Below are 26,258 nucleotides of genomic sequence, written 5' to 3' on the forward strand. Positions count from 1 at the left end.
GCGCCTCATCATCTACGCGAGTAGTAGTTTTACTTGAGCTTGTCTCAGAGTTATCAGCAGTATTAGGTGTGATATTATTTTGAGAAGCATCTTCAGGAGTTTTCTGAACAGTGATTTCTTGAGAGAGTGGCTGTGAAAGTAACACATTACCTTGAGAGAGCGAAGGGTGAACACTTGACTCATTGGAAACATATGGCTCACTCTGTGCCACTATTCTTTGGTTCGTATCAGATGGTACTGTCTCATTCGCTTCAGCACCTGGTTGGGAGCTTGTGACTTCACTCTGTGACGAAGTAAAAACCCCCAAAGCTGCATGCGCAGCATGCCGAACAGCTTGAAAAACTCCGCCTCTCTGTGTCTGTATGGTCGAAGCCTCTTCTGAAGGATTAACCGGTTCGCTTGACATAGGTAAAGATTCCGAGCTGCCTTGATCATGACCTGTTCCTGAAGCAGCGCTAAAGGAAGCATGCTCTGTGGGTACGCTCGGCAATTCTGAAATATTAGCACGGCGAGATATTTCGAGATTTTTTGACGCATAGGAAGCTTCAGGTTGTTCGCTTACCCTTAACGTTTGAATGGGTTCGATTTCTTCCTGTTGTGAGGTAGCACTTTCAGGTATCTCTTCGGATGAAACAGGCTTGACTCCATGAGGCTGTACACTCTCCATTTTAGAGTTTAACATTGAACCAATTTGGCTAGACTCAACCTCAGAATGTGGAACTGTGGATTGAGCATTCGTCGTTTTAGACAACGGGGTGCTGGATGATTCTTCGTGAATAGAAGTATTGATCTGAGCTGAAGTAGGGGTAGAAATGGCTTGGATATCCTGGTTATTTCTATCTCCCTTCTTCAGCTTGAACTTCTGAATAAATGCCATGCGCTGTGAGCGTTGATTTCGCCATGTTAACACCAGCTCATTAGAGACTTGATGCTTTGGAACCCATTCAGGAGGTTTGGAAAGGACGCCAACATTTGGATTAGCGGATAAATATGATACCTTATAGTATCCGTGCTTGGACCCAATAATCCGCTGGGGTCGGGACTGAGACAGAGCAGCCTCACTACCTTCCATGGCCAACGTATTGACAGTAGTGCCAAGTGGAGTTGACCCTTCCACGTGAGTCAATTAACGCAGCAGTGTCGCTCGGACCGCCATGCATTCGCACCATTCGCACTCTGGCGAGTTCTGCAAGCATGCTTCGTCGACTCTGGACGAAGTACTTGAACGTGCCTATGAGCTGAATTTTACGCATTTTCACTTATCTGAGCATGTCCCTCGATTTAGGGCTCAGGATCTCTATCCTGAGGAAAAAGAGGCAGGATTTACACCTGCAGAGCTTGCGAAGCAATTCCAGTCATACCTTGCAAAGGCTCGTAAAATGCAATCCACTTATGCACTGAAAGAAAGGCCTATGCATATTTTGGTAGGGTGTGAAACGGAAAATATTGTGTCTCCCCAGTCCCTTGATCAATTGATTAGTGTTCTTGGGACGGCAAGACAAGCGAGTGTACCAGCCCCATACGTGGGACTGGGAACTGTGGATTATATTGTTGGCTCTGTTCATCATGTATTTGAGATACCCATTGATTTTGACAAGCCCACGTTTGAAACGGCCGTTCGTCTGGGCAGCTACCCTGGACTGTTAAGCACATATCTTGATGCTCAGTACGAGGTAATGGAGCGATTGAGGCCAGAAGTTATTGGTCATATGGATCTTTTCCGGTTATTCGAACCGGATGCGCCATGGATACCTGAACCCTCTACCTCGGAAGGTCGAACGATTCTACAAAAGATGGAACGCAATGTCCGTTTCGCTGCTAGTTATGGTGCTCTCTTTGAGGCAAACTCTTCAGCCTTCCGCAAGGGTTGGAGTGACGAGACATACCCCGGTCAAGTGTTTATACGCATGATAAAAGGTTTGAAAGGGCGTATTGCTCTTTCTGATGACTCCCACGGTGCAGGACAAGTTGCCCTCAACTTCTCACGGCTACATTCTTATTTACTGCGGGAGGAAATTGACGAAATATGGTACCTGACACCAAGTAAACGATCTACTATCCCCGATGATGTTGCTACAATATTCCATTCGTCAGAGATTGAGCGACGAGAACGTGAGCTATCCAAGTTCCCTGGTTCAAATGCACCCGATCATTTTCCTCGGGGTACACGCGCAGTGCGTCTCCCCAACTGGAATACCGCCAAGTTTTGGGAATCGCTGCCCTCTAACCTCCAAACGCCTGAGCCCACCAAGTAAATGCAACTGGTAGGCTCAGCACCTCTCGAATACCATAGTGCGACCTGCCGGGTGGCTTAGGTCATCAATACCGTGGGGCTTGGTACCGGCGTTTAAACGTTGAACGGACCAATCATAGGTAAACGGTTACCAATAAGTTGACTTTCCGCGTTGACCCGACAAGGCCAGGGCGCTCCTAGGTGTCCGCATCCTTTGCATTACAGGACCATGATAATGCTGCCGAGCACGTTCCGCGTGGCTTCGCGCGCTGCTGCCCCTCGCTCCGTGACAGCTGCCTTCTCGACCTCGGCTGTGAAAGCGATGGCTACGCCTGCCACTGAGCGCCCTCCCAAGATGAAGTCGTTCAAGATTTACCGTTGGGTACGTGACTATATTTCGAGTGATGTCTAACAATACTAGGACCCTGAGAACCCTACTGAGAAGCCTAAGATGCAGACCTACAATATTGATCTTAACAAGACAGGCCCTATGGTTTTGGACGCTCTTCTGAAGATCAAGAACGAGGTTGACTCAACTTTGGCCTTCCGCCGCTCGTGCCGCGAGGGTATTTGCGGGAGCTGTGCCATGAACATTGACGGTGTAAACACGCTTGCCTGTCTTTGCCGTATCGACCGTGATGCCAGTTCTAGCAACATTTACCCGCTGCCCCACATGCACGTCGTGAAAGACCTCATTCCCGACTTGACTCAGTTCTACAAGCAGTACCGCAGCATTGAGCCATACCTGAAGGCTGATGGTCCTCCGCCGGGCGGGCGCGAATATTTGCAGAGCCCCGAAGAACGCCGCCACCTTGATGGCCTGTACGAGTGCATTCTATGTGCTTGCTGCTCGACATCTTGCCCATCGTACTGGTGGAACCAGGATGCTTACCTCGGCCCTGCTGTCCTGATGCAGGCTTACCGTTGGATGGCTGATTCGCGTGATGCCCATGGTGATGAGCGCCGTGAGAAGCTGGAGAACACTTTCTCTCTCTACCGTTGCCACACTATCTTCAACTGCACGCGGACATGCCCTAAGGGTCTGAACCCTGCCAAGGCGATTGCCCAGATCAAGAAGGACATGGCTGTGGGCGCTCCTAAGGTTGTGGATCGTCCTCTCCAATCCCCATAGAGCACATAAGGACTCGTAAGATATGAGTTTACAAGTCAGTTCGAATGCCCCGATAACGGGGAAAGCGGGGCAAGCCTTGTGATCCAAGGCCTCCGTATTCGAAGTTTACGATTGCGCCGATAGAGGGCGGATCTCTCCTTAACGAATCAGTTAGTCCAGAGCCTATCTTGAATTGCCGCACAGGTTCGGTTAGTGTCTCACAAAGGAGGGACCCAACTAGGCCTTCAGCGCCATTCTTCCCCTGTTCATAACCTATTACACGGGCTTCACCGTCCATGATTGGCTTCAACTTCAACAGCGTGGAACTGCGTTGCCTTTCATAGTGCGAACATGGTTTTCTCAACATGATACTGGTGTGAATTGGCAAATACACACCCCTCTCCCCCATTCAGCAAGACCTTATTGAGTATTTCGACCATATGTTCTTGGTCCCGGCACAGCAATTGCTCAACAAAGTAGGGACCAGCCTGAATCAGAAAAGGAAACACACCTTCAGATGAGAGCCCTGATGCATTGGTGCCATGGGAAATCGATTTTCAAGTCGCTTCCATCGATCTTCGACCACTTTGCTAGGATATCCGGGGGTATCAAAAATCTAAATGGTGAGATAGAGAAACCTACCATGTACTTTATTTTGTGCCAATCCTCTGATACCTTTGTTAGTCAGTTACACATACTTTGGAGCGGCATATACTCGATGTAAGTTCAAACAGGCCACGATCGATCCAAAGCTCTCCGTCTAATGGTATACTGACAGGAAGTACTTCATTAGTTCTCAGATACGAACAATTTGTGAACCATGATGGTGCCGCCCATAGTCTTCCGTTTCGTGACCACAAACTTTTTCCGTCCCAAATAGCCCGAACCCCGTCGAGTTTCTCGCTAATCCACCATCCTGTGGGATCTGATGTTATTTTCTGATCCCTGCTTTGGCTGTCAGGCCACGAGTTGGCCAAAAGAACAAAGAGCTTCTTCTCGCGCCAACCCATTGTCATAGAGCTTCCATCGTCTGTGGTTACACGTATTTCCTCAGATGAAAGGGGTATATGTGATACGTCTGAGACAGTAGACCACTTCACTCTCTTTGAGGGGGTCGTTTCAGGTGATCGGAGTGGCTTCAAAAAGGATTGACCTTGATCCATGGGATATGATTTGTGCATAGCTAAACTTTCATACATATTGGAAGTATTTCCGATCCTCATCCGCTCATATTCCTCGCCGAGCGCTTCGCATAGATGCTCGCATGTCCTATTCCTGACATTAACATCTTGAAACTTCCATCCCGGACAACTGCACGAATAATGGGAGGTAAACCGGTGTAATTCGTACTTATCCCTCTTTATCGATGTCCCAATGGGGATAATTTCGGCAGGATAGATCGTGCATTCTGCACCTTCGTCCCCTGTTGTAATCGATGCATCCTCAGGATGGAGGCGCATCAAAGCGCACAGATCGCGTGGGAGCTTCATCTCTCCACATTTGCACGTGCATTCAATGGACCTTGGCCCAGACGCGCACCACCATGCTGCATCATGCGGCAGGTATTCGGATGGGATACTCATGCAATCTCCTCGCTCGCCCTGGCTCGATTCGTCGATTTAATCATACATTGACAGGAAATACATTCTTCGGTATGCTAGATCCCTTTGCGCGTCATCTTGTCCAAATTCCCGAACTGGTCGGACTACTGGATGTAGGTCTGGCGCATCCTTACACGTACTCGGTGATGGGAATGACGGTAATATTGCGATCTCTAGTAACTCTACCTGTGGCATTCTGGCAAAAGCGTCGCACAGACCGGCTTTCCAACATCGTTTTGCCCGAGTTTCGTGTGTGGAAACAGCAGATCCCTGCCTCCATTTGGCACAGGGCTTCTATGGAGGGCTCTCCTTCTCCGGAGGATGAGCAGCAGGTACAGAGAAAAATTCGAAAGAGTCTTTCTCAGAAATGGAAGCATTTGATCATGCTCTATAATTGTTCGCCAACAAAGACAGCATTTGTGTCTATGGCCATTCATATTCCTTTGTTCCTGATGGTGAGTTGGCTTCTTCGGCAGGGCGCGGTACTGGATGCAACGCCCTTGATAAATGAAATCATCCCATGGTGGTCACCCGATGAGGTTTTTTCTGTACAAGCCGAAAACACTCGCCAGCTATTGTTGGATAAAGGTCTGGATCCGGGACTCGCTGACCGACTTACAAAATTGGGTGGACCTACGCTCGCCGATCGTGATCCGACCTTCATTATGCCACTTGTTTGCGGATCTCTCAATATGGTTAACGTGGAAATCGTCAACTGGATGCGCCAGCGACAAAGATTGCACGAGATGGACTTGGGGCTAAATGAATTGCCTGAGTCTCAACAGCAAGAAGAACCACTGCGGGCGCGCCTCATGTCGAACATTCTTCGCATTAGTGCGATTGCTTCGATTCCTATTGCCTGCCAAGTACCATCAGTGCTACTGGTCTATTGGTCTACTTCATCGCTAATTACATTTGCGCAGCACGTTTACTTTGCTCGTGAAGATGCAAAGGGTTGAATCATTATTGTATAGCATCTAGTTAGCTCCGCAATGTTTTTTCGAGCCGCTTTCGCTCCTCCAAATTACGCTGTCTCATGGATGCTAGGCGACGCTCAATCCGTTCTTTCATGGTATCCAGCAAGTAGTTCTGTTGTTGAGTAATCCATTCCAAGACAGTCATTTTGTGGGGATCTGGCACAGCAGGTGGGTCAATGCTACTGTGACGATGCGGAAACGGATAGGGTAGGTAATCTTGGATATCTGGGATGGAAGAAAAACTTGATGTAGGTGGCTCAGTGGCGGAGGGGACGAGACTCTCGACTTGAGCCTCGTCCTCGTCGATATCCGGCTTCGCTGATGTCTCTGTGGCGTGGGTGTTTAATGGAGATTCGCCAGAACACGCATCCAGAACAGGGGCACTGTCTGATTCCCCTCCGGATATACTTGTACGTATGATCAGGGAGGAATCTGGCTCTGACACTTTCTCTGGCTCTCCGGCGACAGGCAAATTCATTGCATCATCCGGAAATGGTTCAGAACGAGGTTGAGAGTTTCGAACTGGTTCCTCCTCTGCTGTCTTGGGCTCTGATGTAGGTATAGACTTAGCTGCTTTTAGAGGGTCCTGGTGGTGATCCTTATCCGCCAACCTGCTTATTTGCACATGAGTGATAGGGTCTTCATGATGAGACTCGTCCTCATCAGCCACCCCAGTGGGAGAATGTTGAGAATCTTGGAGGATATCTCTTGGAAACATTGTACTCCGTTTCTTGGAGGGAAGAATCTCAAATGATTCGTCGTCAAAATCCTTAGAAGAAGTAACGCGCTTCTTCGATGTATCGTCCTCCTGCAGTGCCTCAGCCACAATACAGTGAAAAAAGGGACATTCAGGTCGTCGACGCTGGTGTTCATGCCTTTTGTTAGCTTCCTTTACATACACAGGATCATCTGTGCGCTCCCAGCCTCCCAGCTCCACGCCACAATAAACACAGGTACATCCGTCTTCGTCCTCGTCCGTCGGCGTAAAGTGGAATCCAGCCTCTGAGAGTTTGTTACTAGTAGGGCGCCAGCCGCGTCTGCCAGTATACGGCCATCTCTCGTCGAATGTGGCTTTGCGAACGGCTACCATATGCCCCCCATTGGGAAGGAGTTCTTCCGTGTCCCATACCCAGAATGTGTCGTCATCATCTCCAGGACCATCCGGGCCAAAACTTAATCGCGCTATGCCGCCCTTCACGATCCTTTTATATCCTTCGTCTCGGCTCCGCTTTATGATATCCAGGGCATCCTCAACCTTCCATCGCGCACGACTGGCAACAGTGCGCGACCTACCACCACGCGCAGGGCCCATGTTTGGTGGAGTGAAGTACGGTGGAGCGTGTGTCACGTGGAACAAGCGCGCTTCATGCTGTGGGGTATCTATGAGGTCTTTGTGCGTGGCGCCTTACCTTCTGTGCTGGTGGATGCGGGACCATGATAGAAAGGCCATAGAGATGATAAGTAGCTTGGTTGATTTTGTTTCTGTGCCTCCATCTTTTCCCGCCGTTTTCGCTCGAACGCATTCCGATACCGTTCATAGCCTTCACGGAAATCTGTGTCCACCCGCGATGAGAGAAGAATTTCTCCTCGTTCGTTGCGTGCGGGCGGTATGCTTTGCGAATTAGAAATATGAAATGTCCGACACTCGTTCTGCTGAAAAATATTGTTCGGACCTGACTGGTGCCATGTCGTGTTTCTAGATGGCCCTGTAGGCATAGACGAAGTGTTGCGCCATATTGGAAGCCAGGAAGCCCATACAGGTGTTCGAGAAAGTGTTCGCATATTTAAATGCAGATTGAAGTTATGTAGAGACCGATTGGCCTGGGGCACGAATCTGGTGAGCAAGCTGGCGAGAACGTACTTATTTGCCGCGGTGATTTTATCAGCAAACAGACCGCTTGCGAAAAACAGAAAGAGCATCATGCATCCAATGGAGAGGAGACCAATTCGCAAATACCGCACAAGCACATGCTACATGTCAGGAGGAGCAACGCACTTCGTCATCACTGGCCACAACGCAGTATCCCATCCATAGGACGAAAATGCATAATGTAGTGAGAAAGACTTGGTGAGATAGTGCCACATACTTTGGTATTTGACTTTCCGCTCCTTCATCCTAGCTGCATTCTGTTTCAGACGCTCTTCAAAGATGAGCAGGTCACGGAACGCAGCAGTTGTCGGCGCTGGAGTGAATGCACCGCCGGATGGTTTCAAGGCTTGGGAGTCCAATAGCATATCCCATGCCATAGTGAACCCAGTCACACTAATTATTGACTGACTCCGGTGAGCATGCCTGGGCCCCGCACCCAAGCAAACGGCTCTGTGCGACCGAGACACGGATCCGCGCGACGCTCGAGCTCCCGATTACATAATACACAACCTGTTGCCTGGGGATGCCTGGGTGGCTTGGCCGAAGACATGTGGGCGCCGTTGGCACCGCAGCGTCGTATACCCGTATCTACCTCCCAGGAAGATGGGGGAGAGTGTGTAGATACAGATACCTTAATTTCAACAGACTTTGGCCCTTTTCCACGCAGTGTGCTGGAGCACCTGCTGGATTATGTGCCACTGACTGATCTGCCGTCGGTTGCTCAATGTTCACGCGCGTTGAAAGATCTTGTGTACGGCGAGGATCTTTGGGAGAGGCGTTGGAAAAATCTAGGATGGGAACCGCTTTCGTCCCTGCCTGATCCGCTGTTGGATTCGCCACCCGTCAAAGCCAAGCCTAAACCTAAGCCCGCGCCTCGGCCTACTACGAACCAGATTGTTGATTTGCTGGCAGACTTGGACTGGGATACCCCAACTGATGTATCGGGTTCAGATCGTCCGTTCTTTGCGCGTGTTACGCGAGCGTACCAATTATTGCGCCCCTTCGTCCTCTCCTTTCTCACAGAATCCTCGACGTCGTCGTCGAAACTCTTTGTCAAGACTAGGGATACCCAAGAGCAGTGTACATTGTTGTGCATCTTGGCGCGCTTCTGCTCCAGTGTCGCCTGTTGTGTCCCTTCGCCCAAGATGCAGGACGAGGCTGCAATCCTGAACAAAGTTCAGCAGGCGACAGTGTACTTGGAGACAGAGCTGCGAGCGGCATACACAATGGAGGAAGCGCATCTGGTGGAAGCCCGCGCTGCTCAAGCATCTGTGGATGTGGAAAAGGCTGAAGCGGCCATCCACATTATGGCGCATGGCGCTTGGAAGCTGCGCATGGCAGCATGGGTGTTGGGCCCTACCTCAGGCGATGTATTAGAGCCGCCGTACCTGACGCAGCTTCATCAGTTGAGCGGTTCAGTAATTGCGGATACACATATTTTGTCGAGGCCTTTATTGAATGCACGTTTACCCTACAATCCGCAAGACTGTATGCCGGAGCAACTTGAGGCAGGTCTCCATATGGAGCCATTCCGCGGTTTCGTCGAATATCTGTTTTCTGTGCTCACACAGGAGAACGAGCTGATCATTCGCATTTTTCCTGCTGAGCAGCCAGTTGCCGCAGCGCTGCTGGAGCGTGTAGCACACACGCTCTTGGCCGACTACCTGGCCACGCTGCTGCAATGTGCTCGACAAGTGTCCGAGGAGCTGTACCTTGAATGGTTTGTGCAGAGCTTATCACACATGCGGCGATTAATGTCGCTGCCAGGGCTGGATTCATCTACGGTCGAGGCGATCCTGAGTCAGGTATGGCAGAAGCACTTGGCTGACTATCTGGAAGCCGAGTGCGGATGGATGAAACAGCTACTGAAAGAAACGTGCAATCGCTGGCTCGACAGTCTCGAGATGATGCTACAGGCGTGGGAAAACGAGAGAAATGCTGTCGCAGTGCCACCCACGGCGGCCGAGAAACGCTCGTTCATGTCGACTTTCAAGGACGCTCTTGTGACGCCCGCCGTCAGCACACGTATCACACCAGTCTCAAAGAGCTTAGAGCAGATCCGTGCAAAGCGCCAGGACATTTCGCCGCGCATTTCAAGTGAGACGGCACCGCCACCTAGTGCAACGGCAGGGTACATGGGTGTGGGCGCTGCGCCTGATGTGTGGGACGATGAGGACGAATATGACGATGATCCGAGCAGCATGGCCCCTAAGCCGACTAAGCCAGCCAGTGTACAAGCAGAGGCCTCAGGCGTCTCGACGACGTCCAATCCGGGGCAGACGTCTTCGCTTCTCAATCTAGCGACCGCGGTCGAGCTGATTGACGTGGCGCGTCTGTCTTTGCAGCGCCTAGATATACTGCAAGATTGTGGTGCATCCCTGCGGGAGCCTGTGCGCAAGGTGATTATCGATGTCGTTGTCGCGTTGTTCGTCTCGCTGAACGAAGAGCACATGAAGCCAGGATTTGACACAGCGCGAGAACAAATCGGGATGTACAGTCCGGCAAAGCACGACAGCGAGCAGCCTGGCGGGAATGCTGCAGATCATGTCGGCCCGCTTCTGCTTTTTTTTGAGCTGGTGCATATTGGCGATACGATCCAGCAGATGGGGCAAGTGTTCTTCGACCGCCTCGGCCCTCGTCTGCTTGGCAAGATGGACTTTACCAATGCGGCAGTACGGGAGAAACGCCGCTTTGAAAACGATTTGGACGAGCAGGTGGCGAGCGGTCTAAGCGCCGGTGTGGAACTGCTTGTTCACCAAATGGAGCATATTGTACTGACGCACCAGCATCCGCGCGACTATTACCCGGAGTCGGAAGCGGCGGTTGACATTTCGACGCCGACGCAGGCGTGTGCTGAATGCTGTGCGACTCTGCGTGTGTACTGTGACATGCTCGCAGCCTGTGCTGACAAGGCCGTGCTGGATGTATTCTACGAGGAGATTGGATTCCGCCTGTATACCGTATTGTGCAAGCACCTTAAGCGGCAGATTATCTCGATGACCGGGGGATTCCAGGTGATTTGTGACTTGAACCACTACTTTCAATTCATTGAAAGCTTGCGGCAGCCGTCGCTTACGGCCCGATTCGCCGCCCTCAAGCGGGTCGGCAGTCTGTACATTGTGTCAGAGCCCAAAGAGTTGGCCAAGATGGTACAAGACCCCATGCTCAGCCATGGCATGATGCGACCTGAGGAAATGTACGAGTTCCTTAGGGCGCGCTGCGATTTTAAGACGATCGAGAGCAATATTGACGCAGAGATGTATGGTATCAAAGTCCGTGAAGACTGCGTGATTGTTTAGCTATATACCCATAGGTACGTTGGCCTAGTCGGTTTTGGAGTCCGCAGTCTTGGGAGGCACCACAGTAGTCGTATTGGGGATCTCATTCTGATCGAATGTGGACTTGACGTCCCAGCGCATGTGCTGCCCGACAAGCAGCGCGAGCCAACTGAGGAGCAAAAGCACTGGTACCTCGACGAGGGGGCCAACCGTCGCAGCGAGGGCCTGGGGCGAGTCAGCGCCGTACAAGGCGACGCACACAGCGATGGCCAGCTCAAAGTTGTTCGAGCTGGCGGTAAACGACTGGACAACAGCCATCTGATAGCCCCACTCGCGCCGGCCATACCGCCGTGAAAGAAACCAAACGAGCGCAAAGGTCGCCACCCACATTATCGCGAAATACACGACCAATGGCACAATCGTTCGAAATACAGGCCCGAGATTATCGAGAATTTGTTGAGACTGGGATGCAAAAATCACAATGATGGTGTACAGCAGGGCCACAAGACTCAGTGGGCCGAAGAACGGCAAAAAGCGCGTGTGGAAAGCGTCGCGACCGAGCAGTCCAAGCATAACAAAGCGTGTCACAATACCAGCCGCGAGAGGAATACCGAGGTAGATGGCGACAGAGGTGGCCGTACGTGCATATTGTAGCGAGAAGGATGTGTCGCCAGATATGACGTTGACAAACCATAAGGCGTACGGTGCGTATAGGACCATTTGTAAGAGCGAATTAATAATGACGAGGATGGCACATGTATTGCTATCGCCCCGAGCGATGCGGTTCCAGATCATAACCATCGCAATACATCGAGCGAGGCCGACCATGATGATGCCGATACGATACTCGGGTAGATCGGGCAGCGTCGCCCATGCGAGCCCCAGCATGAGGAATGGGCCGAGCAGCCAGTTGATGAGCAGGGCAAGGCCAAGCTGGTACCATATTCGGCGCGTGCGGAAGAGGAGGTGGATCCGCTCATACTGGACATTCGTTAGGATCGGCCACATCATCACTAGGAGTCCCACGACCATGGGAGCAGACACCCCGACCATATTGCCCTTGTCTAGGCGCTCTTTCGCATGTGGTGCAAACTGCCCGATAATAACACCCAGAATCATAGCTGCAAGAATGAAGAACGAGAGCAGTCTGTCGAGCCAACCGAGCGAGAGCAACAGACCTTTGGCGGCGCCGGAATGGCTCGAATCGCGTGCCTGTTGAAGCGCCGAGACAGCTTTTGGCACACCGCCATAAGGATCCAGGATGAATCCATCTGCATTGGGCTTATCTTCCTCGGAAGCGGCCGCAGAAGAGGGGCGCCTCAGAGAGGCGTTAGAGCCCTCTGTCGTCATCTATAAAGTACTAGAAATTACATGTGGAGGGCTAGGGACCTGCCTGCTCAAATTTGGCCATGCGACGACGCAGCGACTCACTAAGCGCCGAAGGCTGGAACGAGTTGGAACGTTTGGGTGCGACATTCTCAGGTGTTTCTAGGTTCGGCGAGGAAGTCTGTTCAACCTTGTCCAGGTACTTTTGAGCTCGCGCACGTAGGCCGCCGCTCGGTGTAGATGTATTACCCACATTCGAGAGCGGCGCACGGCTAGGTTCGTCGCTGGACTCAGCGGCCATACGCTCGCCAGTCTGAGGGGTTGCTGGCTCTTCGCTTGCCTTGGCATGCTCAAGGGCCGGAGATGGCGTGCGTGTGCGTTCATCCGCACGCCGCAGCGATGCCAGCAGCAAGCTGCGCGCGCGTTGCACGGGGACCACGGCAGGCGGCGACGGGGCGCGCACAGGAGCCGGCTCGGGCGCAAGAGTCTTTGTCTCAGGCGTCGGCTCAGGCGGTTCAGGCGCCAGGGTCTTTGTCTCAGGCGTCGGCTCAGGCGGTTCAGGCGCCAGCATCGTCGGCTCAGGCGCAAGAGTCGTCTTTTCGGGCACGAGGGTCGTCGGCTTCGACTGCAAAGCGCCTGTCCTTTCTGCAGGCGAGGGCTCGGCAGGCTCTGGCGCCGCTGCCTCGCTTGCTGTGTGTTCCATGCGAGGCTCGGGCAAAAGCGCTTGGGATTCGGTCTCTGGGAGTCGAGGCTCGTACTCGTTCGCCGGTCCTTGCGACACGCGTGGCGTCCGCACGGGTGTCGGCGGGCATGGCCGTGGTCCGCTCTTAGGTGAGCGTGGTGGCGCACTGGACGCTGCGACGGGCGGCTCGGGCAGCTGTCTCACGACAGTCGTGACCTGCGACGATTCGCTTTCCCCACTGCACACACGACTGGACGCGCGCGACGAGATCGAGGCGAGGCGCTTTTCGGGCAGGACCGCACTGACCGGGCGCTTGCGCTTCTTGGACGGCGTTGACTGATTTGCCAGTTCTTGCACTTGCAGGCGACTCTCATGGAGCGCTTTCGTTCCGTGCATGAGCATGCGCACTTCGCGCCGGACCTCGCTGGTCATGCGAGAGACAGCCTCGCGGTTCCATGCTGGAGCCTCGGCCCCCGGAGCCGCAGGGAGGTCGGCCCACTGTTCGAGCGCAATAAGACGCTTATCGAGCTCACGTAGGAGCGGCACAGAGTGGCGCTCGAAAAAGTAGAAGCGCATCATCATCTCCTGGAGGGCCTGTTGGAGTGGCAAGTTGGCGAGCTCGACGCCGTCGCCCGCATCCAGCACAACTTGCATGCCCTGGTCCTGCAGCTGCTCGACAACCGACTGTGATGTCGGCAGCGACGCAGGGGGCGCGACCGGCGCGCTCTTGTGCGGGACCAGCGGCTCGGGCGCGCCAGTCGCGGCGCTCATCGACGTTCCTGGCTCGGATTCGTGTAGGATCGACTGCGAGGCGGAGGCCGTCATGGTCTGGATGTACTTGGCGGCTGCCTCGGCCATTTCGGGTGTCCACGTCATGCGGCCCCTCGTGCCCTGCAAGCTCTGAGGTGTCGTGTACACCTCAGGCGCAATTTGGAAGTGGCCATCGCGCTTCTTAGGCGGCGTCGCGGCGGGCATAGATTGCCTCGCGCGCGGTGCCTCGGGACGGATGATAGACGGTCGCGGCGTTATGACCGCACTTTGCGGACGCGATTTGGGAGCGTCAGGGGGCGGCAGCGGGTCCTGCGGGGGTTTGGGCGTCGATGTAGAGGTCGGCTCTGTCGCAGGAGAAGATGGAGCTGGATCTGCCTCGTCCACGACCTTGAACCCACCAAAGCCATCCGGCTTGAGGCGTTTGCCATCCTCGTTGATAATGCTTTCTTCGTCCTCATCAATGGGCGGCATGAGAGGTGCCGCAACGGGCTGTGTGGCTGGCGCTGGCTTCGGAGCTGGCGCTGGCTTTGGAGTTGACGCCGGCTTTGGAGATGGCGCGAGCTTGGGCGAGGGGGCGGGCAGGGTACCCTGCGAGCCTGGCGGGGCTTTGCGTCGCACTTGATGGGGGCGCGCATACGCATTCGGCTCACACGCGACCGAGCGCCAGTTGGGATGGTGCCACCCCTGCTCGGGTGCCTCCCACTCGTGAGGGCCATGGTACGAAATGTCGGGAATATGCGACGACTGCACAGCCAAGTGGTGGCCAGGTGCGTGCCCGTGTTCGTCGTAGGTGATCGGTGCGTTGGGGTCCTGCCTCGCATTTGAATCGTGCCACTGGGCATTTGGGTCCTGCCACTGGGCATTTGGGTCCTGCCACTGGGCATTTGGGTCCTGCCACTGGGCATTCGGATCGTGCCACTGGGCATTTGGGTCCTGCCACTGAGCATTTGGGTCCTGCCACTGGGCATTCGGATCGTGCCACTGGGCATTTGGGTCTTGCCATGAGCCCTCGGCGCCATACCAGGCCGCCTGTGCATCGTACCCTTCATAGTGTGTGCCGTTCGGGTCTTGCCACGTCTCGTTATATGTACTGTGCCACTGCGCATCTGGATGGTTCTCCCAGCCTGTCGGTGCGGCACTGGGCATTGTCGGTGTAGAGCGGACGGGCGCCTTAGCGTCGGAGTCAGCAGGTTCCTCGGCCGCGCGCGACAGAGGCCGGGGCGTGGGCGCAGGTGCAGGCTCCGATGGGCCTGGCACGGTGTCAGCGTCCGGCCGTTCCAGGAGAGAGTCACGATCACTAAAGCGCTCGTCGTTGCTGTAGAGCGACGGGCTCGTATCGGCGCCGCGGAAAATGACACCGTCGCCGGTCGACGCGGAGCGCTGCGATGCCTTGCCGCTCGCATGTGAGCTGTGCGACGACTGCCGCGACCAGAGGCCCTGAAACCAGCTCTGGCGCTCAGGGTTCACTACGCGGTTCATCAGGTCAGTGAGGCCCGCGCCTTCCGGCGCTTTCTGCATCGCCGAGAGTATGCGCTGCTGCTTGGCTTCCGAGTGCTCGGATGTGTGGCTCTGAGCGGACGCAGTGCGCGACGGTCCTGGTGCATCGCTCTCGGTGTGGTGCTGGTGGTATAGGCGCCCTGCGCCGCCCTCGTCCATCTCTTCGTCATCCGAGTCGTACATGCGCCACGACGTGCCGGCCTCGCTCGCGACAGCCGGCTCCGGCGGCGCACTCGCATGCTCGATCACCGTATCATCGGCCGTCTCATCGGCAGGCACCGATGGGAGAGGCGCCTCGCCAGCATAGGCATCCACAATGTCTGCCTCTGTGCGCCCTTCTTCCGAGGGCACGGCGCGGACTGGTGGTGCTGGAGACGACGGGCGGTCGCGATTAAATGAGGCAGCTGGCAAAGTGCCCATACTTTCGCGCGCGGTGCGGGAACGCTGCCGTGTCTGACCAAACAGGGGCGCTTCGCCGGGCGGGATCGACCACGGTACCTCGTCATCATGTGGCACGGGCGCGGGCGGCGAAAGGAGGGGGGCAGGGGCCGATGCCTCAGGCATAGCCGGCGACATGGGCGCCATGACTGTCGACGAAATGACCTGGCCAGGCTGGAAGTGCATGTGCGCCGCGACGTGCGCCGGCTGCAGCGGCGGAAGCGGCGCGGCGGCTGGGGCCTGCATCGCCGCGGGATTGGGCTGCGCCATAGACTCGTTCACAGCCATCATCTTGTCAAGATCCTTCGACACGCTCGTGCCATCGTAGAGCTGCCAGTCAGGGAGGTCAGGCATCTCAAAAGTGGGTGCATTGTAGCTGTACACCACGTCCTGGTTTCGTGACGCGCTCGGACCTGGCGATGTGCTGCGCGCCATATCAAACGAGCGCCGCAGCAGCTGGCTAACGCGCAAGCCCTTGCTGGGGCTTGCAGGCGTCTCGTCGCCCGGACGTTCCGGCCTCGCCGGGCTCACAGAGCGGCCGCGCGCCCGCTGGATCGTGTCCGAAACACGTGCGCGGAACGAGCGGCGAGACGAGCGGGACGCCGGCGCCTCGGCCTCGGGCGGATTCATCATCGCATCGAGCTGGGGCGAAGGCGGCGCCACAGACTGGGTCGACATGGCGATCGCCGTCTTGGTGCACGCCCAGGCGGACGGCCGATCAACACACCGCGCGAGCGAGCAACATCTACAGCCTGTGCGCGTCGTCACGTGACACGAGGGTCGTGCGCGCCGCCGCCTCGGCGCGGCGACCGTGGCGCGATGCACGCCAGCGGCGAGCATTCGTCCGTGGGCATGAGCGAGTGCTCATATGATTTCCTAGTCAAGGTTATTGTGATTGGAGAGTCTGGGACAGGCAAAAGTTGCCTTGCGCATCACTTTGCGCAGGGGCGGCGTACGTCGTCCGTGCTGACGCAGCGCGGACGCAGGCGACACAGACCATTGGCCTCGAGCTGCTAAGCCGGCTGGTGTCGGTCGGCGACCAGCGCGTCAAACTACAGATCTGGGACACGGCGGGTCAGGAGCGTTTCCGGTAGGTGGCTATGCTTACGCAGCTCTGTGACGCGCAGCTATTATCGCGGCGCAGCTGTCGTCGTACTAGTCTATGACCTCACTCGCTACGCCACCTTCGCCGAGCTCGCCAAGTGGCTCGACGACGTACGCGCTCTCGCATCACCCCAGGTTGTCACTGTGCTCGTCGGCAACCAGCTCGACCGCGAGGCTGATGAGCGCGAGGTGGCGACGCTCGACGCGGGCCGCTGGGCCGCGCAGCAGGGCGTTCTCTTCACTGAGACGTCGTCTATCACGGGCGAGAATGTCGATGCTCCGTTTGTACTGGCGGCGCGCTCCGTGCTTCTCGGTCTGAGCGCCGGCACCATCGATCCCGAGCGCCCAGACTCGGGCATTGCATACGGCGAGCGCTTCCTGTGGCGGAACAGCACAGGGAGCCACTTTAGCTTCGCAGATACGAGCGGGGCGGACGCCGCACACGACCTTGTGCCGCTCGGACCACGCGGCGCGCCGAGTCGCTGCTGCTAAGTGAGTCGGAAAACGAGCGCTACGCCTTCATCGCCCGCGCCCACCAGCTTGTAGCCCTTAGACCGCGCAGGGTCGACAAAGGCACCGATACCACCTGTATCAGCCCCTTGCGTCAGGCCGTCGTCCACGCCAACGGCGACGTCTAGCACGCCGTCCGTAAAGCCGTACTGCGTACCGACGAGCTGCATCGTGCGTGCGTCCCACGTGCGCAGACGGTGGTCCATGGAGCTCGTACTGAAGAGCGGCGTGTACGGGTGCACGACCAGCTTCGTTACAGCCGCCTCGTGGCGCGCCTCGCCACGCATCTTACCCAGCGCCAGGTCCCACACAATCACGCGGCCGTCCGTGGCAGCCGACACGAGGTGTGTAGACGTGCGCGCCGTCCGGCTGCCCAGGACGCCAGCGGCCTCAGACGGAAGCAGGTCAATAAACTCGACGCTCTCGACGCTTTCGCCCGCGTCGTGTGCATCGAGCGTACCAACGACCTGCGCCGCGGCGCCCTGCTCAATGTTTGCGATGCTCACGACGCGCACGCCGCCCGCGGCACCGCCGACGGCGACCAGTTTATTGTCGGGGCTCACCGCCAGCGACGTAATGCCGCCATCCAGCGCAAAGCGTGTGTTGGTGTCCTTCAGCTTGGCGAGGGGCGCGCCGGACGCGGGATCCCACACGATCAGCGAGCCGTCGTCGCTGCCCGTGACGAGGCGTCGGCCGTCTGGCGTAAAGCGACCGCACGTCACGGAGCCCGTGTGCCCGTTGAATACGTTCATCTCGGCGCCGGAGGGCAGCTTCCACATCCAGACGGTCGTGTCTGAGGCGCCCGCCACCAGCACGGGGCCGCGCGGGTGCCACTCGAGCCACACAATTTCCGAGGGGCCCTCGAGGTTCGTGAGGAAGGTCCAGGTCGTGTACGCATCGTCTTGCCGGCGCCACAGGCGCACGCGCCCATCCAGGCCACCGGTCGCGACCATGTCGCCGTCGTGGCTAAACGCCACCGCCACCACACTGTCGGTGTGGCCAGTGAGATGCGCCACCTCCGAGCCGTCAATCGTGTTCCAGATCCACGCTGCATCATCCTCGCCACCGCTCACAGCGAGAGGAGGGTTCGGGAACTGAGGGTGCAGCTGCACGCAAAAAACGGACTGGCGGTGCGAGTAGAAGGCCGCCAGCGAGTTGTCCTCGAACACGTCCTCATCCTCCGGCTCGTCGTCGTCCATGGGGGTTTCGACGCCGCCCTCCGTCACATCAGCATCGACATCGTCTGCGACAATCCGCAGATCCGCAGGCTCCTGCGCTTCCTCCGCGGTCGGGTGCCAGGCGCCGTCCATATCCGTGCGCTTCGTCGCAAGAGAAAAAAGCGGCCGGTGCTGAATAAGCCGGTGGCCGGCGCGGCGCCCCGCTTCGCACGCCTCCATCATCGTGCGTGGCACCTTATTTTCCCGGTTTGTACAGACAATGGCCTCTTCGAGCCTCTCTCCTCTTGATTCGGCGAAGCGCGCTGCCGCTTTCGCCGCTGTGGACACACATGTGAAGCCGAACATGCGCCACATCGGCATTGGGTCCGGCTCGACGGTCGTGTACGCCGTGGAGCGCATCGTGGCGCAGGGCTCGGAGTTGAACAAGTCCCGTCTGTTCGTGCCGACGAGTCTGCAGGCTAAGACGCTGATCATCGAGGGCGGTACGTGCGCGGCGCTCACAGCAGGACTCCACCTGGCCGATGTGGATACGTGCCCGGAGCTAGACATTGTGATCGATGGCGCGGATGAGTACGTTGCGCAACTAATGCCAGTGTCGACCTCGCGCTGAACCTGATCAAGGGAGGTGGTGCATGCCATCTGCAGGAGAAGGTCATTGCCGAGAGCAGCAAGGAAATGGTCGTCGTGGCGGACTACCGCAAGATGTCCAAGGTCCTGGGCGATGGCTGGACGAAGGGTGTGCCGATCGAAGTCGCGCCATTTGCCGCGCAGAAGGCGCTCACACGCATCCGCCAGCTCGGTAGCACGGATGCCCACATCCGTATGGGCATCGCCAAGGCCGGGCCCGTCGTCACTGACAACGGCAACCTGTGCATCGACGCCGTGTTCCCCCAGGCGGTGATGCGTAACCCCGACCACCTGCTGCGCCAGCTGAAGCTGATCACCGGTGTTGTAGAAGTCGGCCTCTTCAATGGCTTGTGCCAAGTGGGCTACTTTGGTATGGCCGACGGCACCGTGACGAAGCAGACGCGCGACGGGACCTACGAGACCATAGGCTCGAAATAGGCCTTTTTCTCCACCTGCCATGGCCGACCGTCCTGCCGCCCCCCGCCGTCGTGCGCGGCTGGTGCGCCCCCGCGGTAAGCGTGGGGGCGCGAAGCACCGCAAAAGCAGTAAGGCAGGCGCAGCAGTGAGCGAGCATGCGAAGGTCATTGCGCAGTACCATGCACTGGAGAAGAAGATCGCACGCGCGCCACCAGACGAGCGAGCGCAGCTTGTGGCCGAGCAGCGTGCGCTGGGCGGCCTGGCCGCGTACCAGGACCAGAGCTCGACGGGGGGCGCCGTGGTTCGTGGAGGCGAGTCGGGCAAGTGGTGTGTCAAGGTGCTTAAAGAGCTGTGGCCGCTGAGCCGAAAGGTCCGGCTGCTCGATGTCGGCGCGATTGCTGGGACCGCGTACGCGGCGTGGCCTGGCTTTGTGGAAACGACGAGCATGGACTTGCATCCGCGGGCGGACCATGTGATTGCGTGTGACTTTTTCGATTTTCCTGTGCCGGCCGATGACGCGCACAAGTTTGACGTGGTCGGCTTGTCGCTCGTCCTCAACTTCGTGGGCGACTTGCACCGTCGCGGGGCGATGCTCGTGCATGCGCACCAATACTTGCGCCCTGGCGGCTATGTCTATGTGGTGCTACCGCTCGCGTGCGTGGCCAACAGCCGGTACATGTCGCACCAGCACTTTCGCTCGCTCGTGCGGTCCGTCGGCTACGACGTTGTACGGCAGGAAGACAGCCAGCGGCTGACGCGCTGGCTACTGCAGCAGCGGGATCCCCAGGCCACAGAGGCTGCCCGCAGGGACGTGGCCTCCCTCTTCTGGGACGGCACCGTGTTTAAAAAGCGCGAGCTGCGTGCGGGAGCGCAGCGCAACAACTTTTGTATCCTGTATCCATAGCGCCGACGAAGATGGATCGGGCCGTGCGTCGCAGGGCGGGGCCTTTCTATCACGTGCGAGGCAGCTCGGGCCTTCCCTCCGCCACCATGGCTGCCAAGCAGATTGCCGAGGTGCGTTGCGTGCGCTGACCCAGAAACTGATCAGCGAGCACATCGTTGCCGTCTTCAGCAAGTCGTACTGTCCGTACTGCCAGCGCGCGAAGCAGGTCATCTCTGGCCTGAACCTGAGTCCGTCGCAGGTCGGCACGGTCGAGCTGGACGAGATGAGCGAGGGCGCCGACATCCAGGCGTATCTGCAGCAGAAGACCGGCCAGCGCACCGTGCCAAACATCTTTGTGCACGGCCAGCATCTCGGCGGCTGTGACGACCTCCTGCGTGCGCAGCAGAGTGGCGAGCTCGAGAAGCTGCTCGGCAAGCTGTAGGGTATCTAGGCATTCGTGCTATAGCTCGGTACATGCAGCAAAGAGTGCTCTGCTGTCAGACGTGCATACGTACGCTTTACCAGGGTGCATTCGCCGCCGCGGTCCAAATCCAGTGCAAAGGTCAGCAGGCGGCCGTCGTGCGTGAGCACAAAGACGAGCGGCAGCGTATTGCATACCGCCGCCACCGTGCGCATTCCTGCGCTCGGGAGCTTGAGCCACGCAAAGTCGCGCGTCGGCTCCCATGCGTCCGCCCATGTCGCTGGCAGGTAGCCGCTCAATGTGCCGGCGACGGCTGCGCCCTGTTTTTGCCACGCGGTCAGCAGCCCTGTGCGTTTCTTGGCGGCGAGCGCGGCGTCCGGCTCATCGAGGCGCGCAGCGGGCGACAAGCGGAAGATGTGCACCGTGTCCGAGTCGGACGTCACGCACAGCAGCGTGGAGGCCGCGTTGAATGTGAGGCTGTGAATGTAGGCGCTGTACGAGCCGCGGCGGAACTGGTACTGCAGGCGCCCCTCTGGCACGGAAAACACGCGCACGACGGTGCCTTTTTCGCTCGCCGTCGCAAGTAGCGTCCCACTTGCGTTCAGTGCGAGGCACGCGAGACTCGAGCGGTGTGCCTGCACGATGCCCGCGATACTCAGCGTGAGCAGGTCGTATAAGACGACATGGCTGCTGGCCCCTGGCGCTGCATCGGCGCGGGGCCCCGGCGCAGCATAGGCAAGGAAGCACGACTCGGACGACGGCGCCAGCGCGCAGAGGCTGTGTGGTTGCTCGATCGTATGCAGCAGCTTCATGTTGCTGATGTCGTACACGTACAGCGCCTCGGGCAGCACAACAACGAGGCGCCGGCGGTTCAAGCGGACGGCTTGGATCGGCGCAGGGAACACAAGCTCGCAGATGGTCGACTGCCGCTTCGTATTGAGGATTTGCAGACGCCGCCGCTCCGCACCTGAGGCGTCCGCGGCGGGTACCACGGCAATCAGGCTTGTGCTAAAGAGCATTTCCACCAGGGCGGTAGGGGCCGTCGCTAGTGTGAGTGTCGTCACGTACCCTTGGCATACACCAACTGGCACGGCTCACAGTTCGTTATAGAGTAACCATGAGGTGTCGCAAGCGCCACGCAGCTAAAATCCTGATTAAAACTCGCGGCCAAGCCGTCGCTTATCCCGCCTGCGGGGCGCTGCATGCCGTTGCACGACGAGCACGGCGGGCCGCTACATCACGTGCTATGGAGCCACAGCGGCACAACGAGCGCGCCTGTCGCGGCGCTGTCGGTGTGCAGCCAGCGGTCGGCTTTCGGCTCGGGGGCCAGGGCGGCGATGAGTAGGGGCGCAATGCTCTCCTTGTGCCCCAGCACACGCCCGTCTGCCGTAGAAAGGCCTGCACGGCGCGTGCGCTTCGGGGCGGTGGGCGCCGCGCGGGTGGCGGCCGCGGCGGCCAGCGGCGCATCCAGGCTGCCGCGCCGGCGCCACAGCGCAGGCGCCACGGGGTAGTCGTCCATATGCTCAATCTCGGGTGTGAGAAGCTGCAAGCTGTTGACGACGCCGGGCGCCGGCAGCTCGAAGAGGAGGCGGAAGGAGCGGAGACCATCGTCCAGGCCCCACACACGTACGACGCCGTCCCAGGAGCCGGACACGAACACGTCGCCATACGGGAGGCATGCGACGCTTGTGATGTAGCGCGGCATACGCTGCAGGCCTTCCGTCGCATGCACCTGCTCGTGCCAGCCGTGCGCGGCGTGCACGGCAAAGAGCGGCTTCTTCTTTGCGACGGACCAGAGCGATAGCGTACCGCTGTCGCTCCCACTCACAAAGTGGTGGTCGTCAATCATCGCGACACAGTCGATGCTGCCTTCTGGCACCTCGTTCTTCGTAGGGGTATCGACGAGGTCCCCGCCCTCGAGGAGCGCCTGGGCCTTGCTGCGGGAACCGCCGCGGAACACCAGTTGGCTCTCCTCGCGTATCTTCCAGAGACGGCATGTCCGGTCGCGCCCGCCTGCTGTGACCGCACGCTCCGCGCGCAGGCACGCCAGGTCCTGGATCGCCTCCTGGTGACCAAACAGGGTCTCAATGTAGCTGAGCTGCGATGCATCAAACAGCTTGACGGTGCGGTCGTACGACGCACTGAGCAGCTCGTGTGTGCCGTGGCGGAATGCGAGGGCACGCACCGCATCCTTGTGGCCGCGCAGCGCTCGAACCCACTGGGTCGGCGCCGCTGGCGCCGTGCGCCATATGCCGATGTAGTGCTCCTGCCCGCCCGACGCACACAGCTGGCCATCGTCACTGACGGCCAGCGCATAAACACCCTTCGCATGCCCCTCGCCAGGCGAGAGCGCAGCATGCCCAGCAAAGGTGCCTCCCTGCTCCGCGCGGCGTGCGCGCGCACGCCGGCGCGCGGCACCGCTCGTGTGAGAGCTGGGTATCGGTGCAGTGGCCGAGGCACGCGGCAGGACGCAGGCCTGGGAGCCGTCGCGCAGGTGCCACTGGACGATGCGCCCGTCCTTGTCGGCGGTAAAAAGGTAGGGCGAAGCGGCGCCGGTACGCGCGCATGTCACAGGGGCACGGTGCCCCTGCACTGCGAGGATGTCGTCAGGGCGCGGAGCCTGCAAACGTGCGGCTACGCGCACATGCAGACGCCCGCTGCCCTCTTCCACGTCCTTGCGGAGCCGAGCGGCGATATTGTCGCGATCGACGGCTGCCGCGTCAATTCCCTCGATCACATCTTCATCCTTCTCACGCAGGCCCTCGAGATACAGGCGCGCGAGGCGGACCTTGGCTTCCGCGGGCGTCTCGCGGTACTCGTCGGCGGCCGGCTCGTCAAAGGAGTGGCGCAGGTCCATATCCTCGACGGCATCGATGCCACCGCCATCTTCCGAGTCCGAATCACGCGCCGTCTCCCTGCGAGGGCGCGCCGCCCCCTTTTGGGTGCGCTGGCGCTTCTTCTGGAAAAACGGGTCCGACATGCGTAGCGGACAAGGCAGCGACCGTCCGTGGGCGGCGGCGCGAAAAAAATCTATCACGTGAAGGTGGAGGCCTACGCCACCGGGCACGGCGCAGGGACGAGTGGGTGACACGACGTGCGATGAACGCCGATGTCTGCTGCGTGCGGGACGCCGATGCGGCGGCTTTGCGCAGAGAGGCACGCGCATGCAAGCAGAAACTCGAGGAGGTCGTACGCATGACTCACGGTGGCGCGGTGCGCACGGTGCCGGAGCCCTACGATGCTGAAGTGGCGGCGGCGCGAATGGCGCTGCGTAACGCATACGTCGCGCTGCTGCTCGCGTGCCCGTTTACGCGTGGCGCTCAGCTCGTTGACTCGATGATCTGGGCAGATACGACCTACTCCGTCATTGCGGCGCTGCGTGCGCACCTCGCGCGCTTGGAGCGCGAGGCGAGTGCGGCGCCCACGTCGAAGGGCGAGGCGCCCAAGTCGGAGCGGCGCAGTGCCAAGCTTAGTGCCCTGGAAAATGTGCTGCGCGATCTGCGCCGGTTTATTAGCGAGGAGCTTGCATTCTACGAAAGCCTCGCTGCGCGTCTCGTGCGCCTGTTTGACCTGCACGAGGCGCGTCCGATTGCCGAGGGACTAGGGCTACTTCGTGGCACAGAGAATGAAGGAACGGTGACTCCCGAGGCCCTGGCGCTCGCGCAAGTACCGGCGTACCGCCACCAGCTCTTCGAGACGCTGCAGCGCCTGCTTACCTACATGGGTGACCTGCACCGCTACCGCGAGATGCATGCCGTGCTGCCGCCCGCGCTCGCGCCGCGGCGCCGCGGTGCAGGTGGCGAGGCCGCGCCGCACGACTTTGGGGCGGCGCTGCGGTTCTACCATGAGGCTCACCTCCTTTTGCCGGACCATGGCAACCCATCGAATCAGCTCGCTGTGGTGGCGCTTTTTGTTGGCGACACATTCGGTGCCATGTACCAGTACTACCGCGCGCTTTGCGTGCGCGTACCATTTGACAAGGCGCGATTCAATCTTCACCGCCTTCTCGACAAGGCACTCGAGGCGTGGCTCGCGTCTGCGACGCGCGACGACATTCTCACCGCGTGGCGCCAAGCGTCCTTTGAGGATAGCCCGGCGCACCGCGCGTCCATGCCGCAGGTCAGTGTGCGCTGGGACTCAGCGCATGAGTGGCTCGCCTCATTCGTGCAGCTACACAGCATGTATGCGCTGCAAGCAGATCTGGACGTGGCGTGTGTGCTCAACGAGGCGCTTCTGCGGCACCTTCTTACGCTCACCGATGCTCTCGAGCTGCGTGCCGTCGACTATTTGCGCGTCGTCGTGACGGGGATCTGCGCGTCGTGGACTGCGCGTCTATGGCGTGCGCCGCCGACGTCGCGTCTGCCGTTCGCTACGGGCACACCGTACTCGCGACACCTGGACGGCTCTGCGCTAGAAGAGCATGTGCGCAAGGCTTGGGAGACGATGCTCGTGTCGCACGTGCTCGGTCTCCTTGCGGCCCTCTTTGTCGTTGCACGACAGGAGCTCGTGGCGATGCTACAGGTGCAGCCGTCGTTCACCGAGCCGCAGCTCCTGCCCGTCGGCCGCGTGCTGCGCCGCACGCTACCGGCGGTGCGTATTGGCCTCAAGTGGGTAAAGGGGCACCTCGAGTACCTGCACACGTGCCGCACGCACGCCGCGCGCGCGGCCGAGGAGCTGCAGCATGCTGTGGACCAGACGGCGACGGCATCGACTCTCGCGACGGATGGCGTCGCGCGTCTCGCGTGCATGCAACGCAGCGTCGACGCGCGCTGGCAGAGCTTCTGGAGCGCGCTTGTGGACCTTGTGAACCTGATTCGCGCGGCTTACCCATTCGACTTGCTGCCGAACGCCCGCGATGTTGACGAGGCCGGAACCGTGTTTGTGCACGTCATGGAAGACGATGATCTGCGCGATCTCGGCCCGATCCGCCGCACGATGCACCCGACGGACGAGTCGCAGTACGCGGTGCCCACGCAATTGCGGGCCGATCCTGCCCAGGCCGGCTCGGACTATGCGCGCATCCTGGACGTGCTGGTCGATATTAAGGTGATGGCGGAGTTCGATGCATGCGGTCTTGCCTATGACGACGCGCGTGGCCTCTTTACGGTGCGCGTTGCCGGTGACGAAGTCGACGACCCAATTGATTTGGCCATGAAGGCGGTCGATGCGGGTCGCGAGGCACCGCTGGCTGCAGGCCCCTGGCCGCCGGCCGACGCGCTCGGGGCCGGTCCATGGCCCGCCTCGAACCAGGCGCTGGCGAGCGTGTGGGGCTGGACGGGCCCGTGGACCGAGGCACCGGCGCCCACGGGTGCCGTGCCATGGCCCGCGCCTGAG

At 58.7% G+C, this 26,258-nt stretch overlaps 12 protein-coding genes across 12 annotated transcripts; 7 read left to right on the top strand and 5 right to left on the bottom strand.

Moving 5' to 3' along the window:
* Window positions 1-2,462: 2,462 nt before the first annotated feature.
* Window positions 2,463-3,365, top strand: MSY001_2878 (uncharacterized protein; the record flags this gene model as incomplete). Its single annotated transcript, XM_018884751.1, has 2 exons — window positions 2,463-2,615; window positions 2,655-3,365. The coding sequence occupies 2 exons, from the start codon at window positions 2,463-2,465 to the stop codon at window positions 3,363-3,365; spliced, it is 864 nt and encodes a 287-aa protein (XP_018741380.1).
* A 472-nt stretch (window positions 3,366-3,837) lies between these two features.
* Window positions 3,838-4,354, bottom strand: MSY001_2879 (uncharacterized protein; the record flags this gene model as incomplete). The annotated part of the gene is made up of 2 exons (XM_018884752.1): window positions 3,838-3,960; window positions 4,043-4,354. The coding sequence occupies 2 exons, from the start codon at window positions 4,352-4,354 to the stop codon at window positions 3,838-3,840; spliced, it is 435 nt and encodes a 144-aa protein (XP_018741381.1).
* A 1,572-nt stretch (window positions 4,355-5,926) lies between these two features.
* Window positions 5,927-7,234, bottom strand: MSY001_2880 (uncharacterized protein; the record flags this gene model as incomplete). Its single annotated transcript, XM_018884754.1, has 2 exons — window positions 5,927-6,249; window positions 6,646-7,234. 2 exons carry the CDS (start codon window positions 7,232-7,234, stop codon window positions 5,927-5,929), a joined length of 912 nt encoding a protein of 303 aa, XP_018741382.1.
* Window positions 7,235-8,395: 1,161 nt separating this feature from the next.
* On the top strand, window positions 8,396-11,091 carry MSY001_2881 (uncharacterized protein; the record flags this gene model as incomplete). The annotated part of the gene is made up of 2 exons (XM_018884755.1): window positions 8,396-8,405; window positions 8,438-11,091. The coding sequence occupies 2 exons, from the start codon at window positions 8,396-8,398 to the stop codon at window positions 11,089-11,091; spliced, it is 2,664 nt and encodes an 887-aa protein (XP_018741383.1).
* Window positions 11,092-11,115: 24 nt separating this feature from the next.
* MSY001_2882 (uncharacterized protein) lies at window positions 11,116-16,462 on the bottom strand (the record flags this gene model as incomplete). The annotated part of the gene is made up of 2 exons (XM_018884756.1): window positions 11,116-12,410; window positions 12,502-16,462. 2 exons carry the CDS (start codon window positions 16,460-16,462, stop codon window positions 11,116-11,118), a joined length of 5,256 nt encoding a protein of 1,751 aa, XP_018741384.1.
* A 141-nt stretch (window positions 16,463-16,603) lies between these two features.
* On the top strand, window positions 16,604-17,380 carry MSY001_2883 (uncharacterized protein; the record flags this gene model as incomplete). The annotated part of the gene is made up of 3 exons (XM_018884757.1): window positions 16,604-16,736; window positions 16,760-16,874; window positions 16,912-17,380. 3 exons carry the CDS (start codon window positions 16,604-16,606, stop codon window positions 17,378-17,380), a joined length of 717 nt encoding a protein of 238 aa, XP_018741385.1.
* On the bottom strand, window positions 17,377-18,708 carry MSY001_2884 (uncharacterized protein; the record flags this gene model as incomplete). The annotated part of the gene is made up of 2 exons (XM_018884758.1): window positions 17,377-18,492; window positions 18,520-18,708. The coding sequence occupies 2 exons, from the start codon at window positions 18,706-18,708 to the stop codon at window positions 17,377-17,379; spliced, it is 1,305 nt and encodes a 434-aa protein (XP_018741386.1).
* Window positions 18,709-18,835: 127 nt separating this feature from the next.
* On the top strand, window positions 18,836-19,641 carry MSY001_2885 (uncharacterized protein; the record flags this gene model as incomplete). The annotated part of the gene is made up of 2 exons (XM_018884759.1): window positions 18,836-19,146; window positions 19,170-19,641. The coding sequence occupies 2 exons, from the start codon at window positions 18,836-18,838 to the stop codon at window positions 19,639-19,641; spliced, it is 783 nt and encodes a 260-aa protein (XP_018741387.1).
* Window positions 19,642-19,660: 19 nt separating this feature from the next.
* On the top strand, window positions 19,661-20,524 carry MSY001_2886 (uncharacterized protein; the record flags this gene model as incomplete). The annotated part of the gene is given in 2 exon segments (XM_018884760.1): window positions 19,661-19,748; window positions 19,767-20,524. 2 exon segments carry the CDS (start codon window positions 19,661-19,663, stop codon window positions 20,522-20,524), a joined length of 846 nt encoding a protein of 281 aa, XP_018741388.1.
* Window positions 20,525-20,610: 86 nt separating this feature from the next.
* Window positions 20,611-20,945, top strand: MSY001_2887 (uncharacterized protein; the record flags this gene model as incomplete). The annotated part of the gene is made up of 2 exons (XM_018884761.1): window positions 20,611-20,634; window positions 20,658-20,945. 2 exons carry the CDS (start codon window positions 20,611-20,613, stop codon window positions 20,943-20,945), a joined length of 312 nt encoding a protein of 103 aa, XP_018741389.1.
* Window positions 20,946-20,950: 5 nt separating this feature from the next.
* MSY001_2888 (uncharacterized protein) lies at window positions 20,951-23,904 on the bottom strand (the record flags this gene model as incomplete). Its single annotated transcript, XM_018884762.1, has 3 exons — window positions 20,951-21,969; window positions 22,023-22,066; window positions 22,166-23,904. 3 exons carry the CDS (start codon window positions 23,902-23,904, stop codon window positions 20,951-20,953), a joined length of 2,802 nt encoding a protein of 933 aa, XP_018741390.1.
* Window positions 23,905-24,023: 119 nt separating this feature from the next.
* Window positions 24,024-26,257, top strand: MSY001_2889 (uncharacterized protein; the record flags this gene model as incomplete). The annotated part of the gene is made up of 2 exons (XM_018884763.1): window positions 24,024-26,151; window positions 26,175-26,257. The coding sequence occupies 2 exons, from the start codon at window positions 24,024-24,026 to the stop codon at window positions 26,255-26,257; spliced, it is 2,211 nt and encodes a 736-aa protein (XP_018741391.1).
* Between the last annotated feature and the right edge of the window lies 1 nt (window position 26,258).

Source organism: Malassezia sympodialis, genomic scaffold (assembly GCF_000349305.1).
Source record: "Malassezia sympodialis ATCC 42132 genomic scaffold, msy_sf_15, whole genome shotgun sequence".
NCBI lineage: Eukaryota > Fungi > Basidiomycota > Malasseziomycetes > Malasseziales > Malasseziaceae > Malassezia > Malassezia sympodialis.